The sequence below is a fragment of the Mastigoproctus giganteus genome, chromosome 5, assembly GCF_048544385.1.
Source record: "Mastigoproctus giganteus isolate SK-2022 chromosome 5, ASM4854438v1, whole genome shotgun sequence".
Classification (NCBI taxonomy): Eukaryota; Metazoa; Arthropoda; class Arachnida; order Uropygi; family Thelyphonidae; genus Mastigoproctus; species Mastigoproctus giganteus.
The window spans coordinates 1,689,032-1,712,000 of record NC_143579.1 but is presented as its reverse complement, the minus strand read 5'-3'; the positions used below and the strand labels follow the sequence as shown (position 1 = coordinate 1,712,000).

The 22,969-nt window shown below is 35.6% G+C and overlaps 1 protein-coding gene across 1 annotated transcript in view; it reads right to left on the bottom strand.

Moving 5' to 3' along the window:
• The window catches only part of LOC150085126 (transducin beta-like protein 2), a 216,011-nt gene extending 197,390 nt beyond the window's left edge, over positions 1-18,621 (bottom strand). The window contains exons 1-2 of the mRNA XM_090373042.1: positions 18,477-18,621; positions 11,536-11,730 (exon numbers count right to left, since the gene is read on the bottom strand). Of these exons, the coding sequence (XP_090229168.1) occupies positions 11,536-11,730; positions 18,477-18,618 (337 nt within the window). The 5' untranslated portion in view covers positions 18,619-18,621. The remainder of the gene's footprint in view (positions 1-11,535; positions 11,731-18,476) is intronic.
• Positions 18,622-22,969: the final 4,348 nt, after the last annotated feature.

Genomic DNA, 22,969 nt, shown 5'->3' with positions numbered 1-22,969 from the left:
CATTGAATTCCCCCATAATGATAGTGTCGTGGGTTTTCTGCTCATCTAGAAGACTCTCAATTTCAGTGTACAATTCTTCAACCTCTTTGTCATCATGGCTTGATGTTGGTGCATAAATCATTATAACCTTTAGCTTGTACCTCTTAGAAATCCTGAGTATTAGTCTTGACGCCCTTGGTGATGCACTTTTCAATTCTAAAATGTTGTTTTTATATCTTTATGGACCAGAAAGCCAACTCCACCTTCGCTCCTTTCATTGTTTTCATTGGTGTGCATCAGATTTCCACTTGATAAACTTATAAGTGATTCATTTCTTCTTCTTGTTTCAACCAAACTGATGATATTCCATTCACATTTTCTAATTCCTTTTCCAGCTCTAATATCCTATCTGCATCGATTAGCAATCTTACATTGTAACAGGCCAGTTACAATGTAATAGGCAAGTTCAGTTTCCATGCATGGCAGCCTGGTCATACCCATAGATTCTTAGCACTCTCTGCTTCCACTCTGATCCTCTCGCTGCCGTAAGAGGGGGAGTGAAAGCTGCTGGGGACTGAGGGCTATTTGTTTTGTCGTGCTGTGATGTGTTTTTAGGGTTTGGTCTTTTCCTCTTCACTCTGACCAGGCATCTTGAAGAGAACCACTCTATACATTCGTTGCGCCCCGGAGGCGACGCTGGGCAATGTTTTATTTTTGCTGATACTGTGCCATTTAGCTTGTGCGAGACATAAGTTATTGATTGCATTCTAGGCAAATAAAACTAAGCGTCTAAGGCTCACACCTCCTCGTGGTCCGGGGCGGGCAGGTAGGGGTGATACCCCTACCTGGCGAAGTTGAGCCAGACAGATCAAAGGGGGCGTAGGTCTCGTTAATTTTCTCAAGAGGGGGGTATTTAAATTTTCTTCCTCTTGAGGTGTGTTAGAGCATTTCCGTGCCCTTTGGCACAGTTTGCCTTTTTTGGCACAAATTTGTGAGTCGATCCTCTGGGACCTTTGTCCGTTAAACTTGGGAAAAGTGTTTTAGACGCATTTATTGAATAGATTTTCTAAGTGCAATTTTAATATTCCATTTTGACAATTGGATTGTGGCTCCTTGTTTGCTTACATTGATTGTATATTTGTAAATAGTTACTGACTCTGTTGTTAGATTTCAGTTTTTAATTGTAAATAAGGAGTTTTATATTATACACTATGTCTTCCTCATCTTCAAGTGAGGAGGATTTGATAAGGATGGATGATCAAGAAGTGCAACCAGTTGTGAAAGTTATTACTGAAAGTGAACGACAAGACTTGACAAAGGAAACTTTTTCTTCAGCCCAGGAACTAGTGGAACAGGATATTTTCATTGGAAAAACTTTACAGAGAACACCAGTAAAGACAAGATCAACATCATTACCAGGTACTTCCCAATCTTTGAAAAAAGGAAGTAAAAGTAAAAAGCCTAAAAAAGTGGAAGATAAACAAGAATTAAGTGATGGTGAAAAACATAAGAAGAGAAAACGAAAGAACAGTGTAAGTGAACGGCCGAGTATGGAAGGTTTTGATTACGTTAGAGAAATAAGGAGTGAATTAAGCTCGTTTTTATGGAATGAGCAAAGTAAAGTTCCTATTGCAGTGATAAGAATTATACTGGAAAAATGGGATAAGCTGGAACAAAAGGCGCAAGAAGTGTATCTTGAAAATGTTCTACTGAAGGAGAAAGTAAAAAGAAAGCAGGAAAAACAAAGTTATTCTACTATTGTGAAAAATAAACTTGAAGATACGGTGTCAAAGGTTATGATCATAAAAGCAATAACAGATAAACATAAAATGAGTGAAGATGTTAAAGTGGATATTTTAAAAGAAATAAGGCCGATGTTATCAAATCTTAAAGTTCGGAATTTAAAACCAATAAGAGATAGGGGAGGGGAGTACTGGTAGAAGCTGAGACAAATGATGATTTGATAAAATTAAAATCGTGTTCCAAAATTCAGGATTTGGGATTAAAGTATATTGTGCCTAAACCTGTGTATCCAAGGATTGTATTATTTGATGTGGAAAAGGATGTAGAAAAAGAAGAATTGTTGCAGCAACTGTGGGTGAAAAATTTCAAAGATTGTGATATAAGTGAAAAGATGTTTAATGAAAATATTGAGATTTTAACTGTTAATAGGAATAAGAATACACAGTTGAATAATTGGATTTTACAGTTATCTCCTATATTATGGAATAGTGTTAAGGATAGAGTAAGATTATTTGTGAGATGGATGGCTTACAAATTTAAGGAGATATACTCAATTACTCAATGTTATAAATGTCTTGCTTTTGGCCATGTTGCAAAGTATTGTCGGAGAGAGATGCGGTGTGGTCACTGTTCTAAAGAACATTTGTTTAAAGATTGTCCAAATAGAGGGAAACAGCCAGAGTGTTGTAATTGTAAAGGGAAGAATGAAGATACTGCTCATGCTGCCGTGGATAAAAAGTGTATTGAGTATCAAAGGGCCTTAGATATTCATAAAAGAAAAATTAATTATGGATAAATATATTAAAATTTTGCAATTAAATGCACAAAGGGCTAAGGCAGTTGCATTGCAAATAAATCATATAATGGAATGTGAAGATTTCTCGGTAGCCCTCTTGCAGGAGCCATATGTAATTAAAGGTAAAGTAGCAGGTTATCCTATTAGATATAGAGTTGTTTCTAAAGGTGATAATCCAAAGACGGCTATAATAATTAGAGATCCTGAAGTGGTTGTAACACAAGTGTTATCCTTGTGTGATGAAAAACATGTTTGTTGTGAAATTATAGGGAAATGTGGTAAGTTGTATGTTGTTACAATATATTGTCAGCCATCAGAGGGAATGGAACAACATATAAAGTATTTAGATAAATTATATGAATTAGTTGGCTCTTGTAATGTGGTGGTTGCCTTGGACTCTAATGCTTGTTCTCCATTGTGGGGTAGTGATGTATCCGATGAAAGAGGAGTGATGCTGGAGGAATTCATTGCTGCCTCAGGTGTAGAGGTGTTAAATGTGACAGGACATGCTCCTACTTATTCCACGGTACATGGTCAGTCATGTATTGATTTAACTTTGGCAACTACCTCTATTGTGGATAGTATTAGAAATTGGAAAGTGATAGAACATCATACCACTAGTGATCATAATAGCATCTCTTTTTCCTGTGTTATAAAAGATTCAAAGAATACTGAATGATATTGATAGATTTATGGATAAAACTGCAAAGTGGCCAAAGTTTGAGCAGGTATTTTTGAGTAGTATCAATGAAATAAATTGGGTAGGCCTGACATCAAATGATTATGTTAAACAATTAACTGTTATTTTAATAGATGCATGTTCTTGTAGTATGAAGAAAAGGTATAAGGTTAATAGGCCAGTATTCTGGTGGAGTACTGAATTATCTGAAAAAAGGAGAGAAACATTTTGTTTAAGAAGAAAGTTCCAGGCTGTAAGAAGAAACGGAGATTTAGATTTGTGTGAGATGTATAAAAATATGTATAAAGCTTGTCGTAAAGAATATGTTACAGCTATCTGTAAAGCTAAACAGAATAAGTGGAGGGAATATGTGAGCAAACAAGGATCTAGGGATCCATGGAATTCCATTTTTAAATTATTAACTAATAAAAGAAGCCTATCGGAAATAATGAGTACTATCGGCAATGAAAATAGTCAAACATTAACTTGGGAAGAATCAGTGAACAGGATATTGGACGATCTCTTTCCAGATGAAAATGAAGAAGTCAATGATTTAGAAATAGATGGTCAGAATTTTATCATGACACCAGAAGAACAGTTTACATTAGAAGAACTGACAACGGTCATGGGCCAGGCGAAGGATGGTAGATCGCCGGGCCTAGACAAAATAGAAGTATTGGTGATGAAAAGATCTTTTCAAATGGCTCCAGAGTTATACTTAAATCTGTATAATCGATGTTTAGAAGAGGGTGCCTTTCCGGATGAGTGGAAGAGAGCACAGATAAAATTACTTATAAAAGGGACAGATCGTATGCTTAACGAAACTGGTACATATCGTCCAATCGCTCTCCTCTCCGTTTTGGGTAAGATATATGAAAGATTATGTATGAACCGTCTTATGATGAGATATGAAACAAGAAATATGTTATCACAAAACCAATATGGTTTTAAGAAAGACTCATCAACTGAAGATGCGGTATATAGATTGCTTCAAGCGGTGGAGGACAGTGAGGAACGGTATTGTTTAGGTATATTTATTGATTTTAAAGGTGCTTTCGACCACTTATGCTGGGATGGCATCATGTCTAGAATTAAAGAAGTATGTAAGACAAAATTATATAAAGTGTTTAGAAACTACTTTTCCAATAGGGTTGTAGTAGTTAAAACTAGATATACAGAGATAATTAGGAAAGTTGTTAAAGGATGTCCACAAGGCTCGGTGATAGGCCCCTTTGCGTGGAACATGGTCTTTGATGAATATTTAAATGAAGAAATGGCTGGAGTCACAAAAATAGCTTATGCTGACGACTTGGTAATAATGGTTCAAGGAAATTCCAGATCTTCCATAGAAAGTAAAGCAGAAGAAGCTTTGACTACATTGGAAATATGGACAAAGAAACATAAATTGCAGGTTTCAAAGGAAAAGACGGTTCAGATGTTGCTTAAGGGAAGACTAAGCATGAATAGAGCTCCTACTGTACGGCTGATGGGGAGTGCCGTTCGATATGCACGAGTAACGAAATATCTTGGTTTAATGATTGAAGAACGTTTGTTCTTTACAGAACACGTTAAGTATTTAAAAGTCAAAATTAAAACCTTATATGCCAAGCTCCGGAGGGTGATTAGAAGAGATTGGGGCATAAAAGGTAGAGGCCTCAATCTGTTATACGATTGTTTGTTTTCACCTATAATGTGTTATGCTGCCGGGGCTTGGGTTCATAGGATTGGGAATAAGATTATTCAAAAACACCTAGTACAAGCACAAAGATTTGCATTACTAGGGATTACTCGGGCATGTCGGACAGTGTCCACAGAAGCCTTGCAGGTAATATCAGGTAGGTTGCCAGTCCAGTATGTAGTGTTAATAGCTGGAGTAGGATATCTTACTAAACGGAATATTAGGAAGACGATAGTAAGAATAAGAACTTGTCCAGAACCAGATAAAATTTATACAAGAGCAGATGTTAAAAGTGAAAAGAATAGAGTTTTAGAAGAAGTTAAAATAAGATGGCAAATAGAATGGGAAACATCTGAAAAAGGACGACAGACCTTTATGTTTTTGCCGAAAATAAATATAATTGATACTAAAAGAAAGACTTGGCAACAGTTTGGTCTTTGTTCTATGTTTCTGTTAACTGGACATGGATTGGCATTGAGACTCTTTCAGCTTGGACTTAAAGAAAATGGGTTATGTAAATGTGGAGAGCTTGAGACATCTGAGCATGTTATGCTTGACTGCAATTATTATGTTGACTTCAGAACGGAATTGGAACTATCAATTGGCTATCTGGAGAAGGAGAGACTCCATGTCATGTTCACTGATAAAAGACTATTTACTTATTTTAATAAGTACGTTTCGGAAGTATTTAAAAGGAGATTTAGATTGCTGGGTAGTAGAGGCACGCCTCCAAGTGGCAGGGATGTCAACTCATCCAATTAGGATCAATGATAGAAAATCAAAGTTGATTCTCCTTGCATGAGGCTAAGTGGCCAGATAGGAATTATTTGTTTGGTTATTATTATTTATTTATTTATACTAACAAAATTGAATTCTAAAAGTTAGGAAAAATCCCATTCTCTGATTTTACCGCGGATAGGCCACGGCCTAGGGAGCGGATTTGGCGAATGGAGGTTAAAATGGTATACATTCGTTGCCACCTAAGTAACGTAACAGGGCTTGTCATCTAGAAGGTATGCATGAGTGGATTTTAGGAAGGCAGGCCAACTGGACTTCTCCTAAATCTTCTGAAGTAGAAAGATATTGGATCCATCAGTGTTTTAGATTGAGCATCTGATGGAATGCCTGTTCCCTCTCTAAGCCCCTTCGACCTGCATAAGATGCACTAGGTTATACTTCTTGTATTTTGCTATTATTCGTCTAGTTTGGTTGTCTGTATTCCTTGTTCTTTGTAGTTGCCTGCTCACATCCCACCTAATTTTTCTAAGATTGTAGGAGATATTGGGTTCTTCATGATGATGGTCTGTCTCTGGTTTGCTATTTGCTGTTCTTAGCACTCTGCTTCCACTCTGATCCTCTCGCTGCCGTAAGAGGGGGAGTGAAAGCTGCTGGGGACTGAGGGCCTAAACAGTCAGAAACTGTTCCAACCACGTTGGTGTGTGGTTTCATCCTGTACATTGTCATATCGGTCTCCAACTTGGTTATTGCACAGTATGCTTACATGATGAATGTATTCATTTCGATGTTCCAACTTCATGCATTCGCCCTTTCTTTCTTCCTTCCTTCCTTCGTGGGTGGTCATGGTCACTAACACAGTTGTGCAGGAAACACTTGCAGTTAGTTGGGCTGGATGGTCTTGCCCTTCAGTTGTGGTAGCCATATGGAGGACATTGCCACTTGCTCCATTGTTGGCCTCAGGAGACTGTCCAACTTTTTTGATATTGACCCCTCTGCCTAAGGCCTGAACACGAGTAACTTTATCCTGTACCACAGTATGTGCAATATTTCTGTTATCATCTTCATTAGTTTCGGAGGTGGACTTGTTTATCTTTGGCTTCTGCATTCAGTGGCGGGGGGGGGGGTGTAGTTATTGAGAGTAACATCAGGTGATACCACTCTCTGCCTCAGATGTTATTTTGACCATGGAGGGAGGTTGGTCCAATGAAGCAACTTTTGCAATTTTTTTCTTCTTCGCAGTAGTGGTAGTGATGTGGTTGCTTAATATGAAGCATGTGTTTGACAAAAACTAGGACCCCCTGATAGGTATGGACCAATGATTTACTGGTGAGGTCTACGATGCCATGTTGCATTTTTTTCCAGTCAAAAACAGGATCATCCAAAATGATAATGTGCCAGGTCATCAGGCCTGCACTGAGCAGGAGTGATTCAAGGAACACAGTAAAGATATCACCCATCTTGATTGGCCCCCAAATTCACCTGACGTCAATCCAACTGAACACCTAGGGGATGTTCTCGAATGGAAAGTAAGGTGTATGCCCCATTTCCAAAACATCTATTCCAACACTGTAGAAAGCCTTGCAGGCAGCATGGCTGCAGATCTCTATGGATGTCTTCAGACATCTAGTTAGAGCCAATGTTAGGCAAATAGCAGTTGTTTATCTGTGCAAACAGTGGCCCAGCTCGGTATTAAGTAGGTGACCATAATTCAATGATCAGTCAGTGTATCTTTTCCTATTTGCAAATTTGGACACTGTATAGCTTTTGTTCTTCATCATCAGCCATTTTCAAATCCACTGCAGGATGAAGGCTTCTCCAGCAACTTTCCAGTTCCTTCTGTTTTGAGCACTGACCATCCATTTACTACCCACAAACTCATGAATTTCATCTATCCATCTCCGCCTTTGTCTTCCAGGTTTTCTTCTAGCTCCTCTTGGGTACCATTCTGTTATTTTCTTAGTCCATCTGTCATCATGTCTTCGAGCTATGTGTCCTGCCCAGGACCATTTTAGTTCTTTAGTTTTGATAAGAATGTCCTTTACTTGAGTTTGCTGCCTAATCCATGTGTTTCTCTTCTTATCTAACAGTCTGATTCCCAGTATAATTCATTCCATTCTTCGCTGTGTAGTTTTCAGCTTCTCTTCCATTCTTTTGGTGAGTGCCCAAGTTTCACTTCCATAAGTCATGGTGGGGAGTATACATTGATTCATTATTTTACGTTTCAGACAAACTGGGATATTGCTCTTCAGTATGTGACTATTTCCTGAATGCTATTAATCTAAAATTTATTCTTCTCTTGACTTCCAGCCATTTATCATTATTACAGCTAATAACTTGTCCCGGATAAGTATATGACGCCACCTTTTCAATTACTGCTCCTTCAATCATTATTTCCCTTTCCGTGGCATACTTGTTCATCATTACTTTTGTTTTAGCCATATTCATCTTTAGTCCAAAATCCTTACTAACTGTGCACAACTGATTAAAATTTTCCTCTAATTCTCTGCGACCAGGCTAATCTTCTGAAAGCTTCCTCAAGAGCAGCAGTAAACAGCTTCGGAGATATTGTGTCTCCTTGTCGAACTCCTTTCTTGATTTTAAATTTCCTACTGTCTTTGTCTAGTCTAATAAAGGAGGTAGCACTCTCATATATTTTCTTCAAAATCATAATATATGGGGTATCTATGCCTTGTCTTTCCAGTGCCCAAAACATTGCCTTATGCTGTATGGAGTCAAATGCCTTTTCATAATCCACAAATGCCAGGCATAATGGTGTTTTATATTCATTTGCTTTCTCCATTAGCTGTGATATTACGTGAAGGTGATCCATAGTTGAGAATCCTGTCCTAAAGCCAGCTTGCTCTTTCGGTTGATTCTCATCAAGTATTCTTTCTAATCTGTTAGTAATGACCCTTGTGAACAACTTGTAGATGTGGGATAACAAGCTAATTGGTCCATAATTTCCAATTTCTGATTTATCTCCTTTCTTATGCAGCAAAACTATAATTGCATTATTCCACTGCTTAGGCGTCACCCCATTTCTAATGCACTTTGTGAAGAGTCTTGCCAGATTTTGTGTTATGTCTCTTCCACCCAATTTTAACAGCTCTACAGTAACTTCATCTTCCCCCGGGGCTTTCCGATTCTTCATTTTCTTCAATGCATGTTCTACCTCATCAAGAAGAATATCGGGTATGTCGTATGTGTTGCTACTTTGCAATCCATCTTCCCCACTGCTGGCATCATTCCCTCGCTCCTTGTATAATTCTCTATAGTAGTCTTCTGCTATTTGAATTATGCCTTCTCTGCTGTTTATAAGTACACCATCGCTATTCTTCAGTTTCAGTATCATTTGTCTTTCTGTATTACTGCTCATGGCTGCTGATTTTAATCCTTTGTTTCCCCTTAACGCTTGTTCTACTTTTGTTGTGTTAAATCTTCTTATGTCCTCTCTGAGTCTCTTTCTAATGGCTTTGCATAACTCAGTATACTCAATTTTCTCCGTGTCAGTGTTTTTCTTGCTCTTCATTGGTCGTCTTCAGTTCATCATGACAAGTGTTTCTTGACTAATTTTTTCTTCTTTGGATTTCTTTTTCCCTATAGGTTTCTTGGGCTTTATCACTTTCTAAAAGTTGTAATATTCCTCGTCGATATCTTGGTCCTGAGCAGTCTGCAGAAGCTCGAACTTGTTCTTAAGTTCCAGTACATACTGCTTTTTCTCCTCTTCTGTTATCTCAAAGACATTTGTATTATTTACTCGAGTCAGTTTTTTTCTTTCCTTTCCTACATCTATATCAAGTGTACATCTTACCATTCTGTGATCACTTCCAACATTTACCTTATTCAGGACAGTAACATCATTCACAATATATCTTCTGTTAGTGAGGATGAAGTCGATTTCATTAGTAGTTAATCCATTTGGACTCTTCCATGTCCACTTTCTGTTCACCCTTTTCTTGAAAAAAGTGTTCATTACTGACAGTCCTCGAGATTCTGCAAATTCCACAAGTCTTTCATTTCTTTTACCAATTCCAAAATTTCCTATAGTTCCCCTTTCTGCACTGTTTTGTCTTTTTCCAACCTTAGCATTGAAGTCCCCCATAATAATAGTGTAGTGGGTTTTCTGCTCATCTAGAAGACTCTCAATTTCGGTGTACATTTCTTCAACCTCTTCATCATCATGGCTCGATGTTGGTGCATAAATCATTATAATCTTTAGCTTGTACCTCTTAGAAATCTTGAGTATTAGTCTTGACACCCTTGATGATGTACTTTTGAATTCCAAAATGTTGTTTTCAAAATCTTTATGGACCAGAAACCCAACTCCACCTTCACTCCTTTCAATGTTTCTATTGGTGTACAGCAGATTTCCACTTGATAAACTTATAAGTGACGATGATATTTCAATTCGCATTTTCCAATTCCTTTTCCAGCTCTAATATCCTGTCTTCACCGATGAGTGATCGTATGTTATAACAGGCCAAGTAACAGTTTCCATGCATGGCAGCCTGGTCGTACCCAGAGATTCTTAGCACCCTCTGCATCCACTCTGATCCTCTCGCTGCCGTAAGAGGGAGAGTGAAAGCTGCTGGGGACTGAGGGCCATTTGTATTGTTCTTAATTGTTGCAAATGGAAAAATTACAGTCATATATCAAAATCATGTCTACCTGTGGTAGACATGATTTTGATATATGACTGATATAGACTTTCTGATTTCATATATCATGATTTTGATATATGACTTTGATATAGACATGATTTTGCCTCTTATTTAATGATATAAAAATGGCAAGGGAAACAGAAAAAATCGGGACTTCTGATGATACAAGACCTCTGAGTGAGACAAAAAAAAAAAAAAAAAAATATATATATATATATATATATATATATATATAAAATTCTGTTTATATCCCAGCACAACCAGCATAAATCAGAGGGGTTTACAGCTAGTCATTTGACAAGAATATTTTGTGGTCAATAAAGATGAACCATAGTCAACTCAAACATATGTACTATTTATTTCTGTATTTTTCCATTAGATTATATCAGACATTTATGTATAATAAACGATTACAAGAATTAAATCAATTCAATTAACAACAAATAACATTCTTGAGTCTTGCAATGGTTAACCTTGTATACAGCAAATGCCATATTGTTTCTTGCAAAAAATTTGATTTACCAGATAAAAATAAAACTTAATTTTAGTAATCACAGAAAGTTGGGAATAAAAATATAGAGTTAAGGTAAAGAAAGCCAACATGAGAACCATATGAAATTTCGGAAACTTTACTGGGCAAACTCATTTCCCGCTACCGCAGTTTCTCCTGCATTCTCAGTAAACAGATGGTGTGTGTTATCGGTAGTGGCAGTAGAAGTCAATAATGATGTATTGATTAGTTTTCTCTTATTATTAAAAGCAGATTACTGGAGTTCATGAGTTGGCTGAAATTTACTTACAGGTACACCCTCCAAACTGCCTCAGTTTTAGGGTGTTTATCCCCCCCCGCTGTTTTAAAATAGGAAAATGACGTCTATTACCATTACCAATAGCAAGCACCATCTGCAGAAGTCGTTTTCCTATTTTAAAACAGCGGGAAGGGGGGAATAAACGTCCCGAGACTGAGGCAGTCTGAAGCGTGTACCCGTAAGTAAATTTCAGCCCACTCATGAACTCCAATAATCTGCTTTTAATAATGAGAAAAAACTAATCAATACATGTTATCGACTTCTACTGCCACTACCGATAACATGCACCATCTGTTTAACGAGAATGCAGTAGTGGGAAACGAGTTTGCCCGGTAAGTTTTCCAGACGTTTCCCTTGGTTCTCGTATTGGCTTTCTTCACCTTCACCAAATACACTACTGGTTTTCAGTTGGAAAAATTCATATCACTATAATGTACAGTAAATTAACTTACCATCTGCACAGGAAGCAAGATATTTTCCATTACTATTGAAATCAAAATCCAAGATTTTCCCACTATGTCCTTTGAGGGTAGTCAGCAACCAAGGATGACAATACTGAATTTTATGGTCCCGCCGTTTATCAATTAGCAACTTCTTTTTTTTTGAAGAACCTTTCGTTTTGGGTTCTTCAGGTTTCTGCTCATCATCTATTAAAACAAAAAAAGAAAAAAATTAATTAAGAACATAACTGTCTAGAAAATTGTGAGATCATAGAAATTTTATTAAGCTTACACTGGAAAGCTGAGCAATTCTGGCTGACCATAAGAATAACAACTACAAACACTTAATGCTACTAATTTATTATTTTATATTGCTTTTTAATGTCTGTACTGATTTGGAAACTATAAATAAGTGCAGTTATAGACTTTTGTTTATTAATCAGCATAACATATAATTAGTAGGAAGCCAACTTCCTGCAGGATATTTAGTTGATGCATATATAAAATGAATACAAATATTAAAAACCATAATTTAATTTACAATACACAGAAAAAAAAATAATTATATAAATTACACCCAGATATGACCCTATTTTGTCAGAATAAATTTTGAATAATTAGCTGAATAATTTTTTTCAGAATAATAATCTAATAAATAATGAAAAACATGTGATTAGTGAGGCCCACTAAACTTTCCAAATTTCAGGAAAATAATGGGTACCCATTTTGAATTTAAAAATGCTAAACCCTGAATTTGAACATCAAATTCATGCATGGTTTGCATTATAGTTAAGTACTGAACAATCCATTTTCTCAGATGGAAGAGAGAGAGAGGATAACATTTTTTTTCTAACTTGTCATTATTATTCTAATAATAACAAGTCAAAATTGGAAAGTCTAACTAAAAATTAAACTTCACAGAAAAAAAGAAACAATGAACTGTTGATCTGCTCATTGTTTCTTCAATGAGCAGATGCACCAAAATCTGCTACAGTTAATATGACAGTACAATTTAGTTTGGATTTTGGCTTCCATTCAATAATTTCCTCTAACCTATCCTAGTTTCTGTTAGATTTTCTGTTAGATTCTCTTCCTAATGCTTGCTTGTTTGCCATCATCAATTTACCTTCCTTTTGCACTGCTTCTAAGCCTGTTCATCATTGTTCATCCTTGTTTACAATTTCTGTTTAGCTGGTCTTCCTCCTCCCATTCATATATATGCCCATACTTGCTTTAAGTTTGCTTTGCTTACTTTTGTTGAGATATTAGTTATTCCCAAATATTTTCTTATTTAATCATTTGTAATTTGATTTGGCCATAATTCCATTTATTTTTCTTAAAAATCTCATTTCTGAACATTCTAATTTTTTATCAGTTCCTTTTCTCTATAAAAAACTCTCAGCTCCAATGGTTAATATAAATTAATATTTAATTATTTATTTATTATTAACATATAATATACACATCATGGGCTTGGCACACCCAGTGTCCTTAGCTGGATATCATCATTTTTCTCTTTCTTGGCAATTCCCTTCTAGTTCTGATATCTGCTCTCTCTCTCACACACACACAGGGTAACTCAGAAATTTTTTTTTGGCTGGTGCAGTAAAAGCTTCAAGGCTTCCTTGTACCATATGGCTAATTATAATAATAATAATAACATGTATGCCCAGTTAAAGTGTATAACAGAACAGAAAATACATGAAGATACAAGGATTGTACATTAACATGTAAATAAATTAAAGAATACATACATACTATTTCATTATAACTTTCACCTTGAACCCAACTGATATTCAAAACTATTTAAAAGGAAAACGTTTTTTTTTTTTTTTTTTTTTGTATTTGTTGCCTCATTATATTGTATGAAATCCTGTTCAATAGCTAATAAACGGAATTAATTAATGGAACGTGAAATCATAACTGGATTACTAGAGAAATGTATTATGTATGTAATTCAGTGTAATATTAAGACTTTTCACACCACTATTGTGTGAAAAGTCTTAATATTAACATTTTCAACCAGATCATGGGCATTTAACATGTCCTTGAACTCCCTTATTTATTGAGTATGATTATTTCTCAATGAAATATATATGGGCAGCCACAGGTCAATATCCCACCCTGTACACACTAAAAATGAAAGCCAGACCGCGCATGCCACACACAACAGGGATACGTGGTTTTGGTTAGCATTCATCACTTAATAACTAAAAAAAAGACATATCTTCAAATTAAACTGTTGATAGTAGTAGTAGTGGTAATGGTAAATGATGCAAGAAAGCAAACTTATATAGCATCAGGCAAAAAAATAATAATAAATTACACCCATCTGTACCCCCAACAATTTATCTAGTTCTCGCTTGTAGTACTTCTTAGTTCTTCTTCTTCCTTGAAATACTTCAAGGAAGAACTTCCTTGAAAGTTCTTCCTTGAAATACTATAAAACAATGAGGAGGAGGGAAAACAGTGAAGCTTTGATTCTGACTGTCATTCCCGTTCAGTTCTACCTCCCACTCTTTTCCTCTTGTATATTAATAACCTTCTTCCATCGAGTGGAAACCCTATCCATAGTTTTGTTGATGACAACACACTGCATTCCACCTTCCAGTGTGAGAAAACCTTGTCCTGCACAAACAGATTCAAGTTCTCAAATATCCACCACCAATTCCTTAAATGCTGATATCCATGTAATTCTCTAATGGAGGAAAAATAACTTAGTAAATATCAATCCTTCCAAAACTCAGTCCTCTTATATCTCACAAAAAGGAGTTTGCTGCTGCTTATCTTTGATGACACTTAGATTTCTAGAGATCACATATCTCTGTTAGGGATTACCCTGACTTCTAATCTCTCTTGCCATAAGTACATCACAAATATTGCTTCTTCTGCATCTAAAATATTGGGTTTTCTCTTTTACTCAGTGTTACTTTTCTTCTAAACAACTGCTCACTCTGTAAAAATCATAAATCTGGGGTGGTATTTGCAATACCCCTCTCTCTCTCTCTCTCTCTCTCTCTCTCTCTCTCTCTCTCTCTCTCTCTCTCAGGTTTCTAGATGCCATTCAAAACAGGTAAAGCAGGTTAATTGATGACCCACCTCTTACAAAGTCTCTCCACTCTCATAGACATTCTGTTTCTGCTACATGCCTTTTCTATAGATACTACTATGGGCACTGTTCTTCTGAATTGGCTTCTGTAATTCCCCTCCCTCTCTCCCTTCCAAACCAGTCCAAACACATGCCACAACCAGTCAATATCCATTTACTATCCAACTTCAAGCTCAAAAAACCAACTTTTCTTCTTCCTTGTTTATCCCTTCAACTTCTGTTTTCTGGAAAATCCTTCATTCACATGTACTTATTTAAATGTACAATATACAGAAATTCAGGTCTAATGTCAATAAGTATCTCATTCTCTCCTCTCAATCTTCAACCCATCCGCAGTACTTTATATATCTTTCATATTTTCAGTTTTCATTAAAGAAAAAAAAAATGTATTGTAGTCTGGATAATCATGACCTCAGTGACCACATTAGAGTACTCTGACATAAAGTTCTTTGAGCAGCACATACAGGCCATTAAGGCAGCCCAAATGTCAGAACCAATGAAAACTAGTTATAATAACTGCATATGAGGGATACAATTTTTGACAAATACTGTATATATATATATATATATGAGTTAAGTTAATAATGGTTAGAGTTTTTTTTTTTTTTTTTTAAAAATAAAATATGATATACTAGCTTATCAGGCAAACCATAAACCATGGTGAGTACCCAACGTGACCTGGAAAAAATCAATCTATGCCATGACATAAGCAATAAAAATATATAAAAATACCATTAAAATGTTAGTTATGGCAATCAGATACATTGCAAGGGACTTGTTATACTTGGATATATATATATATATATATATATTTAACCATATCTCTTTTTTTGTGAACATCATTCGACGTTCACAAAAAAAGAGATAAGGTTAAATATTAACAGATTAATTTTAAAATATTAATTAAAAAATTAAAAAATATTAACAGCTGTGAACATCATTCGATGTTCACAGTTGTTAATATTTTTCCAATTTCACAATGGTAATGCCAAGTCTTCAGTGAGTATCACATACAGGGTTCCAAATCTTGTTTTGAGAGATAGATCTATTTAAGAGGGATGTGAGAACAGCAGGAATGGTTATGGACATAAAGGGAGTATTATTACAGAGAAAGACTGAGAGAGAGACTTCATTTCTCTAAGTAACAATATTTGGAAATTGGGTGTTACCTGACTAAGGTCTTCAAGACTGAGTAAACTAAATATTGGGGTCGTCTTTATTTTTCTCAAGCAAAATAAATTGGGAATTTATTTATTCTAATAGTTCAGTCTTTGGACAAAGACTAACTATTAGAATAAATGGGAACTTTGTTTAAATTTAAAATGGATTGAGCAAATATTTACAAGAAATAAAAAATTAAGCAGTGAGTAAAGGTGGCAAGGGCTTCATTTAGTTTCGAGTTTTTTTTTGTTTTTTTTTTTGCCAATACTAATGTGGAGACAAAATGAAGGTGTAGGGAGATGTTAAATGAACATCCTGACATTGAAGATGAAAGATGATGCATCATACTGAAGTAGAGAGTATTTGCTTTTTATTCCACAACATCAACTCGTTAATCAACATAAGACACAATGTTTCCGTCATATTCTTTTCAAGCTATGGGCTGCATGACACAAACATTTATGTCCCAGTTCACTTGGCTGTTAAAGTAGCATGACTCTATTGCAACATCACAGCATATTCTTTAATGAAAAATTAATCTAGATTGCTTTGCAGAAGCAAATGTGATTTTGGTTTAAATTTCTTTTAGATAGGTCATGGTATATTTATATTTTTTAAAAAAATGGAAGCACTAAGAATCTATTTTTTATGAATATTATGGAAATTAACATGTTAACCTTCAAGTGCACCTGCAAGCACTAGTTGCACCTAGTCAGTCATTATAGCCTATTCAGTGGACATTTGAATTTTTGAGTTGAACTGAAAAGTTATTTCAATTTTTCTTGAATTTCTTGAAAGAAATTAGAGAAAAACTTTTTTTCTTGAAAGGTAAGGTAAATAAGAATAATAATTTTACAATGCAAAAAAAAAAAAAAAAAAAAAGAAAAGTGGGCTGACGTGTACTCCACATGCATTCTTATAAGCTAAAATCTAGCAGGCAAACACTTGGATAATACTTTCATTGGAACAATCCTAAATCACTCCTGTAATTAACTTTTATTATCCTCCTAGACCCTTAAGGGGTTTAGCTTTACTTGTAATTACTTAGGCAAATACCAATGGCAATTTTAACTCTTTGTAATCAGATTTAAAGACTTCTTAATCATTATAAATTGATCTCTCTTTGTCAGTATAAAGGGATATTAAATTACAAAAATTAAAATCAAAACTAACCAATTTACAAATATGTGACTAGTTATTTTTTATTGTAAGTTTTCCGTACACATATAAAAAGCTGTATAATTACCTCTGTATGGATATACTTTAACATTATATATATTGCTATTCTTTTCAACAATGCTGTTTTTTACATATATGCATTTATTCAGATTTAACTTTATATATATAATATAGTATAAAAAACTGTAAATATTTCTCATATGCTGAGAACAGTATAGTTTGAACAGAACAATTATCCTACGTATATGAATGTGATTTTATAGCAAGTACACATAGTATAGAATATTGTACACAGTAGTCCCTTCAAAGTACCTGCCCCTCCCAAGTCTTTACCACTTCTTTATACTTTATATTATATATATTAATAATTATATTATTTATTTATACAGTATGTATCATATCTGCAGTGCATGGTTATCAAATTCATAAGGTTTTATCGAATAAACATGTAATTAGGATGTGATTTATACTCTGCCATAAGTCATGATTTACACTCTTTATTTTGACATCACTAGAGACATGCTGGAAATTCTTTTCTTTTTTTTTTTGTAATACTGTAAAGCACTGCCTGAACATTCATGCTTCAGATTAAGCATCTTTTCCAAAGGTTGTTTAGGGTTTGTGAAGCTATTTCATATAAACTCTCTCTCTCTCTTTTAAATGATTAATTAAAAAAAAAATCCTAAAGCATGTTGCACATACATGACTAATGCAAATATTGAGTGTGACACAAGTAAATCTAACACAAAAGTATAGTCTAGTTTCACCCAAACCGGAACGATTTGTTGAGAGCGGTCACATAATTTTATTTAGTTTATAATTCATTCTTTTGTATTTTTTTTTTTTTTTTCAATTTTTTTTCAAAATCAGGAATGCTGGGAGGAGAGATACAGGTAAGCTTCCCCTAGTGAGACTCTACCCAAGGTCCAGTACTATCTCTCTGCACACCTAAGTATTGCTGCTGGATTATCAGCTCAGTATACTAAACTAAAACTCATACTTTTGGTAAGAGCTGTATACTCCTTAAATTTTTTTATGCCTTGTTCATCTACCTTGACTTTTGCTAAGCTAATGTGTGTACCACATTTTATACTGTTAATCGTTTATAATTTTAAAAACGGTTAGGGGTATAAAATCAAATTAAAGTCATAACGATAAGTACAAATATAGATGTTTATACAATAAAAATTATCGACACCAATTTGACTATAGTATTTTTCAGAAAGTACGCTCCAAGATGCAGATATATTGCTAAAATAAAATGTACCTTATTTTGACAGAATATGCTGCTCTGTGAATGTAAATAAAATAATTAAATCAATTACGGAGGGAAAAATTGTGTTTTCATTTTATTTTATTTTTTGTTGTGTAAAATGAACACCGATGTAAAGTGAATTTTCCCAGAAAAAAACAAAAGATGGCAAGGAAGAATGAAATCATAACGGGAAGTTACATGTACATATAATCACAAACGGAATGCTGAGAAGTATATCGTGATACAAACCCATCTGTTCCTCAGAACAGGCATTTATTTCATTTTGCTCTTTTAAACGAGTGATTAAAACAATTAAAAACAGAGATGCTAAGATAAATGTTAAGATAACTATCCCCAAATTGTCAGAAATGTAATCAACTACGGTCGCCATGCTTTTTCCATGTGACCACGTAGCTAGTGTAACGAAATTCTTTTTTTTTTTTTTTTTTTTATCAAGCTGCCATATGCATATAGGTGGTGCTGCTCACGCATTAGAATTATATTCTCAGTAACAGTACAGCCTGTACATTTTAGGCTTTCCAATTTAACAATAATTATTGAAGTTTCTGATGTTCCAGAAAGAGTATTTCTCACTTTAGTCGGTAATACAAATTGCACAATGGTTTATTTTTTCATCATCAATCAGTAAAAGATAATTAGCAGTAGCATTAGTAGAGGCATATGATGCAAGAAAGCAAGCTTATGCAGCATCAGCCAAAAAACTTCCATTTCACCCCTCTGTTCTTTCAAAACACCTGTCCAGCTGAGCCTTAAATTTATTTAGGCTATCAACTTCCACAACAAGGGACGGAAGTCTGTTCCACCAACCAACTACCCGCTGGCTAAAGGCAAATTTCCGCACATCTATCCTACATCTGTCTTTCCTCAGTTTGAATTTATGCCCTCTCAGGTGATTATTCTGAGCAAGAGGAAGAATCCCATCAGCATTGAGCATGTTCAAACCATTCAAGGCTTTATACACCTCTATCAGATCACCTCGCCGGTGCCTAGTCTCCAGACACTGTAATTTGCAAAATTTAAGCCTTTCTTCGTAAGAGAAACCCTTTGTCCCATTCACTAATCTTGTTACCCTTCTCTGTACTCGTTCCAGCAGCTCTACATCTCTACATCCTTCTTGAAATGAGGCCCCCAGACCTGAATACAGTACGCAAGGTGTGGCCTGACAATTGCCTTATACAAGGGAATAATCACCTCCTTATACCTGCTAGAAAAATTACTGTATATCATTGACAAGACACCATGAGCTACTCTTGCACCCGTCTGCACTGCTCAGAGAACTTCATATCTGCCTGCACAACCACCCCAGGTCCTTTTCATTCTCTACCACTGTCAGTGTAGTACCACAGAGTTGATACTTTGCTCTGAGGTTGCTGTTTCCCATATGTAGTACTTTACATATGTTAATGTTAAACTTCATTTGCCACCTCTCAGCCCATCTGCTCAACCTTTCCAGATCCTATTGCAGCAGCATAGCGTCAGTAGTGTCCTTAACAACCCTGCCAATCTTTGTATCGTCTGCAAACTTGGACATTAAGCTTAATATACCATCATCAATATTATTTATAAATACAGAAAACAATAATGGACCTAACACTGAACCCTGAGGGACTCCACTAATAACATTAGTCCACGATGAGCAGTGTCCATTGATTGCCACTCTCTGTCTTCTCCCCCTCAACCACCCCTTTATCCACAGCAGCAATTTGCCTCCAATTCCACACTGCTCCAATTTTTGCAGCGCGAAGAACTTTAGTGGGCTTTTTCTTTTCTCTCCGTGGCTGAGTTAGTCTGTCTCAGGTGTAGACAGCAAGGTTTCCCCCCCAGAAACGGGGGTTTTTCGTCCATCAAAACAGGCAAATTGGCCAGAGAACACACGCAATTTACAGACATAATATATATACGAGTATATGTAAGAAATTATGGGTGTCCGTATTATAATAATTTATATTTGAATTTGCTCATGGGTAGCAGTAACCCCAGAGTAACTTATCATTAACTAAGATATGTTACTCTGGGGTTATCATTAACAGAGTAACTAAAGGTTGTGCAGAATGAAAAACACCTGGGGTTAATAAAATTGTACAGTTAAACATGAAATTCTCTGAGCATTGGCAAGAAACTTGATGTGCATACACACTTCTGGTTTCTAGGAGCATCGTCAAGAGAGTCTGTCAGCAGCATTAATATCGGTAAGACACCTGAAACATCACCTTAAAATATAGTAGTTTAGGCGAATAGCTTAATAAACTACATTATTAATTTAATATGGTATAAGAGTGATATTAAATACAGTAATAATCTTAATGGAAAAGAACCACGTAACATCCTTCCCTAATTGTACGTGAAGAGGATTGTTTCATAATTTTCGACAGCGGTATGTTAGACAGATAACAAGGAGTAATACACTTGATCTGATTACCAGTGATATTGCATTATGAATCTTTAGTTACAAGAACTGCTAGGTGGCAGTGATCGGAGTGCATTGATGTGGGATTTATTTAAAGGAATAATAACGATCAAAGGTAAAGGGAAAGGATTTTGCTTTCATAAAGGTGATTAAAGTGTTCTCACACAGTTTTTTAATTTTACATAGTGAGACCTAATACTGATGTTAACATCAACAAATCCTAAATGGGAAGCATTTAAGTAATTAATCATAGAAGCAACTGGGAATTTCATATCAACTAAGAAATACCATCAAGGCTAAAGTAAACAAACTTTTGGAGTAAATGGATGGGCTTTCTTTTTTTCTTTTTTTTTTTTTGCTGATTCTATTTAAGCTTTCTCTCTTGCATCATAAGCCTCTACTAATGCTAATGCTCATCAAGGTACAGGCCTAATTTGATGTCAGATGAGCATATAAATTACCAGGCGACACAGAAGCCTAGGTAAATACATAAAAGTCTGCAACCGAGTTACAAAGGAGGTCACGCAAGTGAAAGTAGATTACGAGAAATCTTTGTTCAAGGATGAAAAAAAAAAAAAAAAAAAAAAAAACTACAAAGACCTCTTTCCTTATGTAAACACTGGTATAAATGAATGGGCGAAACTATTTAAACTATTATTTCAATATTTTCTAAAATTTAAAATTTAATAGTATTTGAACTTTTTATTTTGGTCACCCAGAATGTTAATTCACCTACCCATGTGTACTGTGTCTGTAAATTGCATGAATTCTCTGGTCGGTTTGCTTGTTTTTCTGTACGAATATCCCAGTTCCTGGGGTATTCGAACCCCGGCCTTTTCCACCCGGTGTGGGGTAGACGGTAACGCTACTACTGTGCTACGCGCGCAGACACTCTTGTACTAAGGGTATGAATCAAATTGGTCCACTTTATATTGATGGTTTGACAAGTGGATCGATTTGATTCATCCCCTTCAATTCCGAGTTTCCCGCGGAAGTAGAAATCAATGGAAGCTTCTCTCCATGTTGTTATATTTAAGAGTGGAGTCCACCAGGTTTTGGCTGTTGAAGCTTTGTTCATTTCTATATTTATTATTGACACTGATGAGGGTATATCATGATTAATGTCCAAGTTTGCAGATTATACAAAGGTTGTCAGGGTGGTTAATTGCAGTAATATGGGTATGCCACTCCAACAGGATCTAAAAAAAGGTAGGCAGATTGGCTGAGATATGGCAGTAGAAGTTTTTGGTTGACAAATGCACTGTCCTGTATATTGGTAGCTGTGACCCCAGAATAACGCACCGACTAAGTGATACTACACTGGGGGTAATGGAAAATGAAAAGAAAGAGAAAGAGAAAGTTTTCTATCAGGGATAAGGAGGTTATTATGCCAATGTATAAGGTAGTAGTCAGGCTACATTATGAGTATTGGATACAGATCTAGAGGCCTCGTTTCAGAAAGGATGTGATGTGGACCTGCTGGAACGAATATAGAAAAGGTCAACGATATTGATGAAAGGAACAAAGGGCTGCTCTTACGAAGAAAGCCATTAATTTTGCAAATAGCAGCGTCTGGTTACTTAGCACCTGCAAGGTGATCTGATTGAGGTGCTTGATGCTTTTTTATGGATTTGCGAGGTCAGTGCTGATTGGATTCTTCCTCTTGCTCAGGCTAAGCACATGACAGGGCACACATTGAAATAGAGGAAGGATGGATATACATTAGATATGAGGAAGTTTGCGTTTTCGAGAGCAGTTTGTAGATTGCTTTTATTTAAACTACCACGTCCATGGAAGTGAACAGTTTAAATAAATTAAAAGAACTAGATAAACCCATTGGAGGGAATGGATAGATGAAATGAGAATTGTTGTTTTGTTTTTTTAAGCATGCTTTCTTGCATTATTGCCACTACTGATGCTAATAGTAGTAGTAGTAGTAATAAAATAAATTTTCTGTTTATACTCCAGGACAATACAAGATACAGCACCATATTCGGCAGTCACGGGCTTGAACCCAAGTCACTCAAGGCACGCGTAATAATGCACTCACGCGCTTGATCATTCGGATACGGCGGCCGCTAGTAGCATTAGCATTAGCATTAGTAGAGGCATTTGATGCAAGAAAGCAAGCTTATGCAGCATCAGCCAAAAAAAAAAATAAATAAATAAATAAAAAATAACCACTTCCACTTCACCCCTCTGTTTGTTCGAAATACCTGTCCAGCTCAGCCTTAAACTTATTTAGGCTATCAACTTCCACGACAAGGGATGGAAGTCTGTTCCACCAACCAACCACCCACTGGCTAAAGGCAAA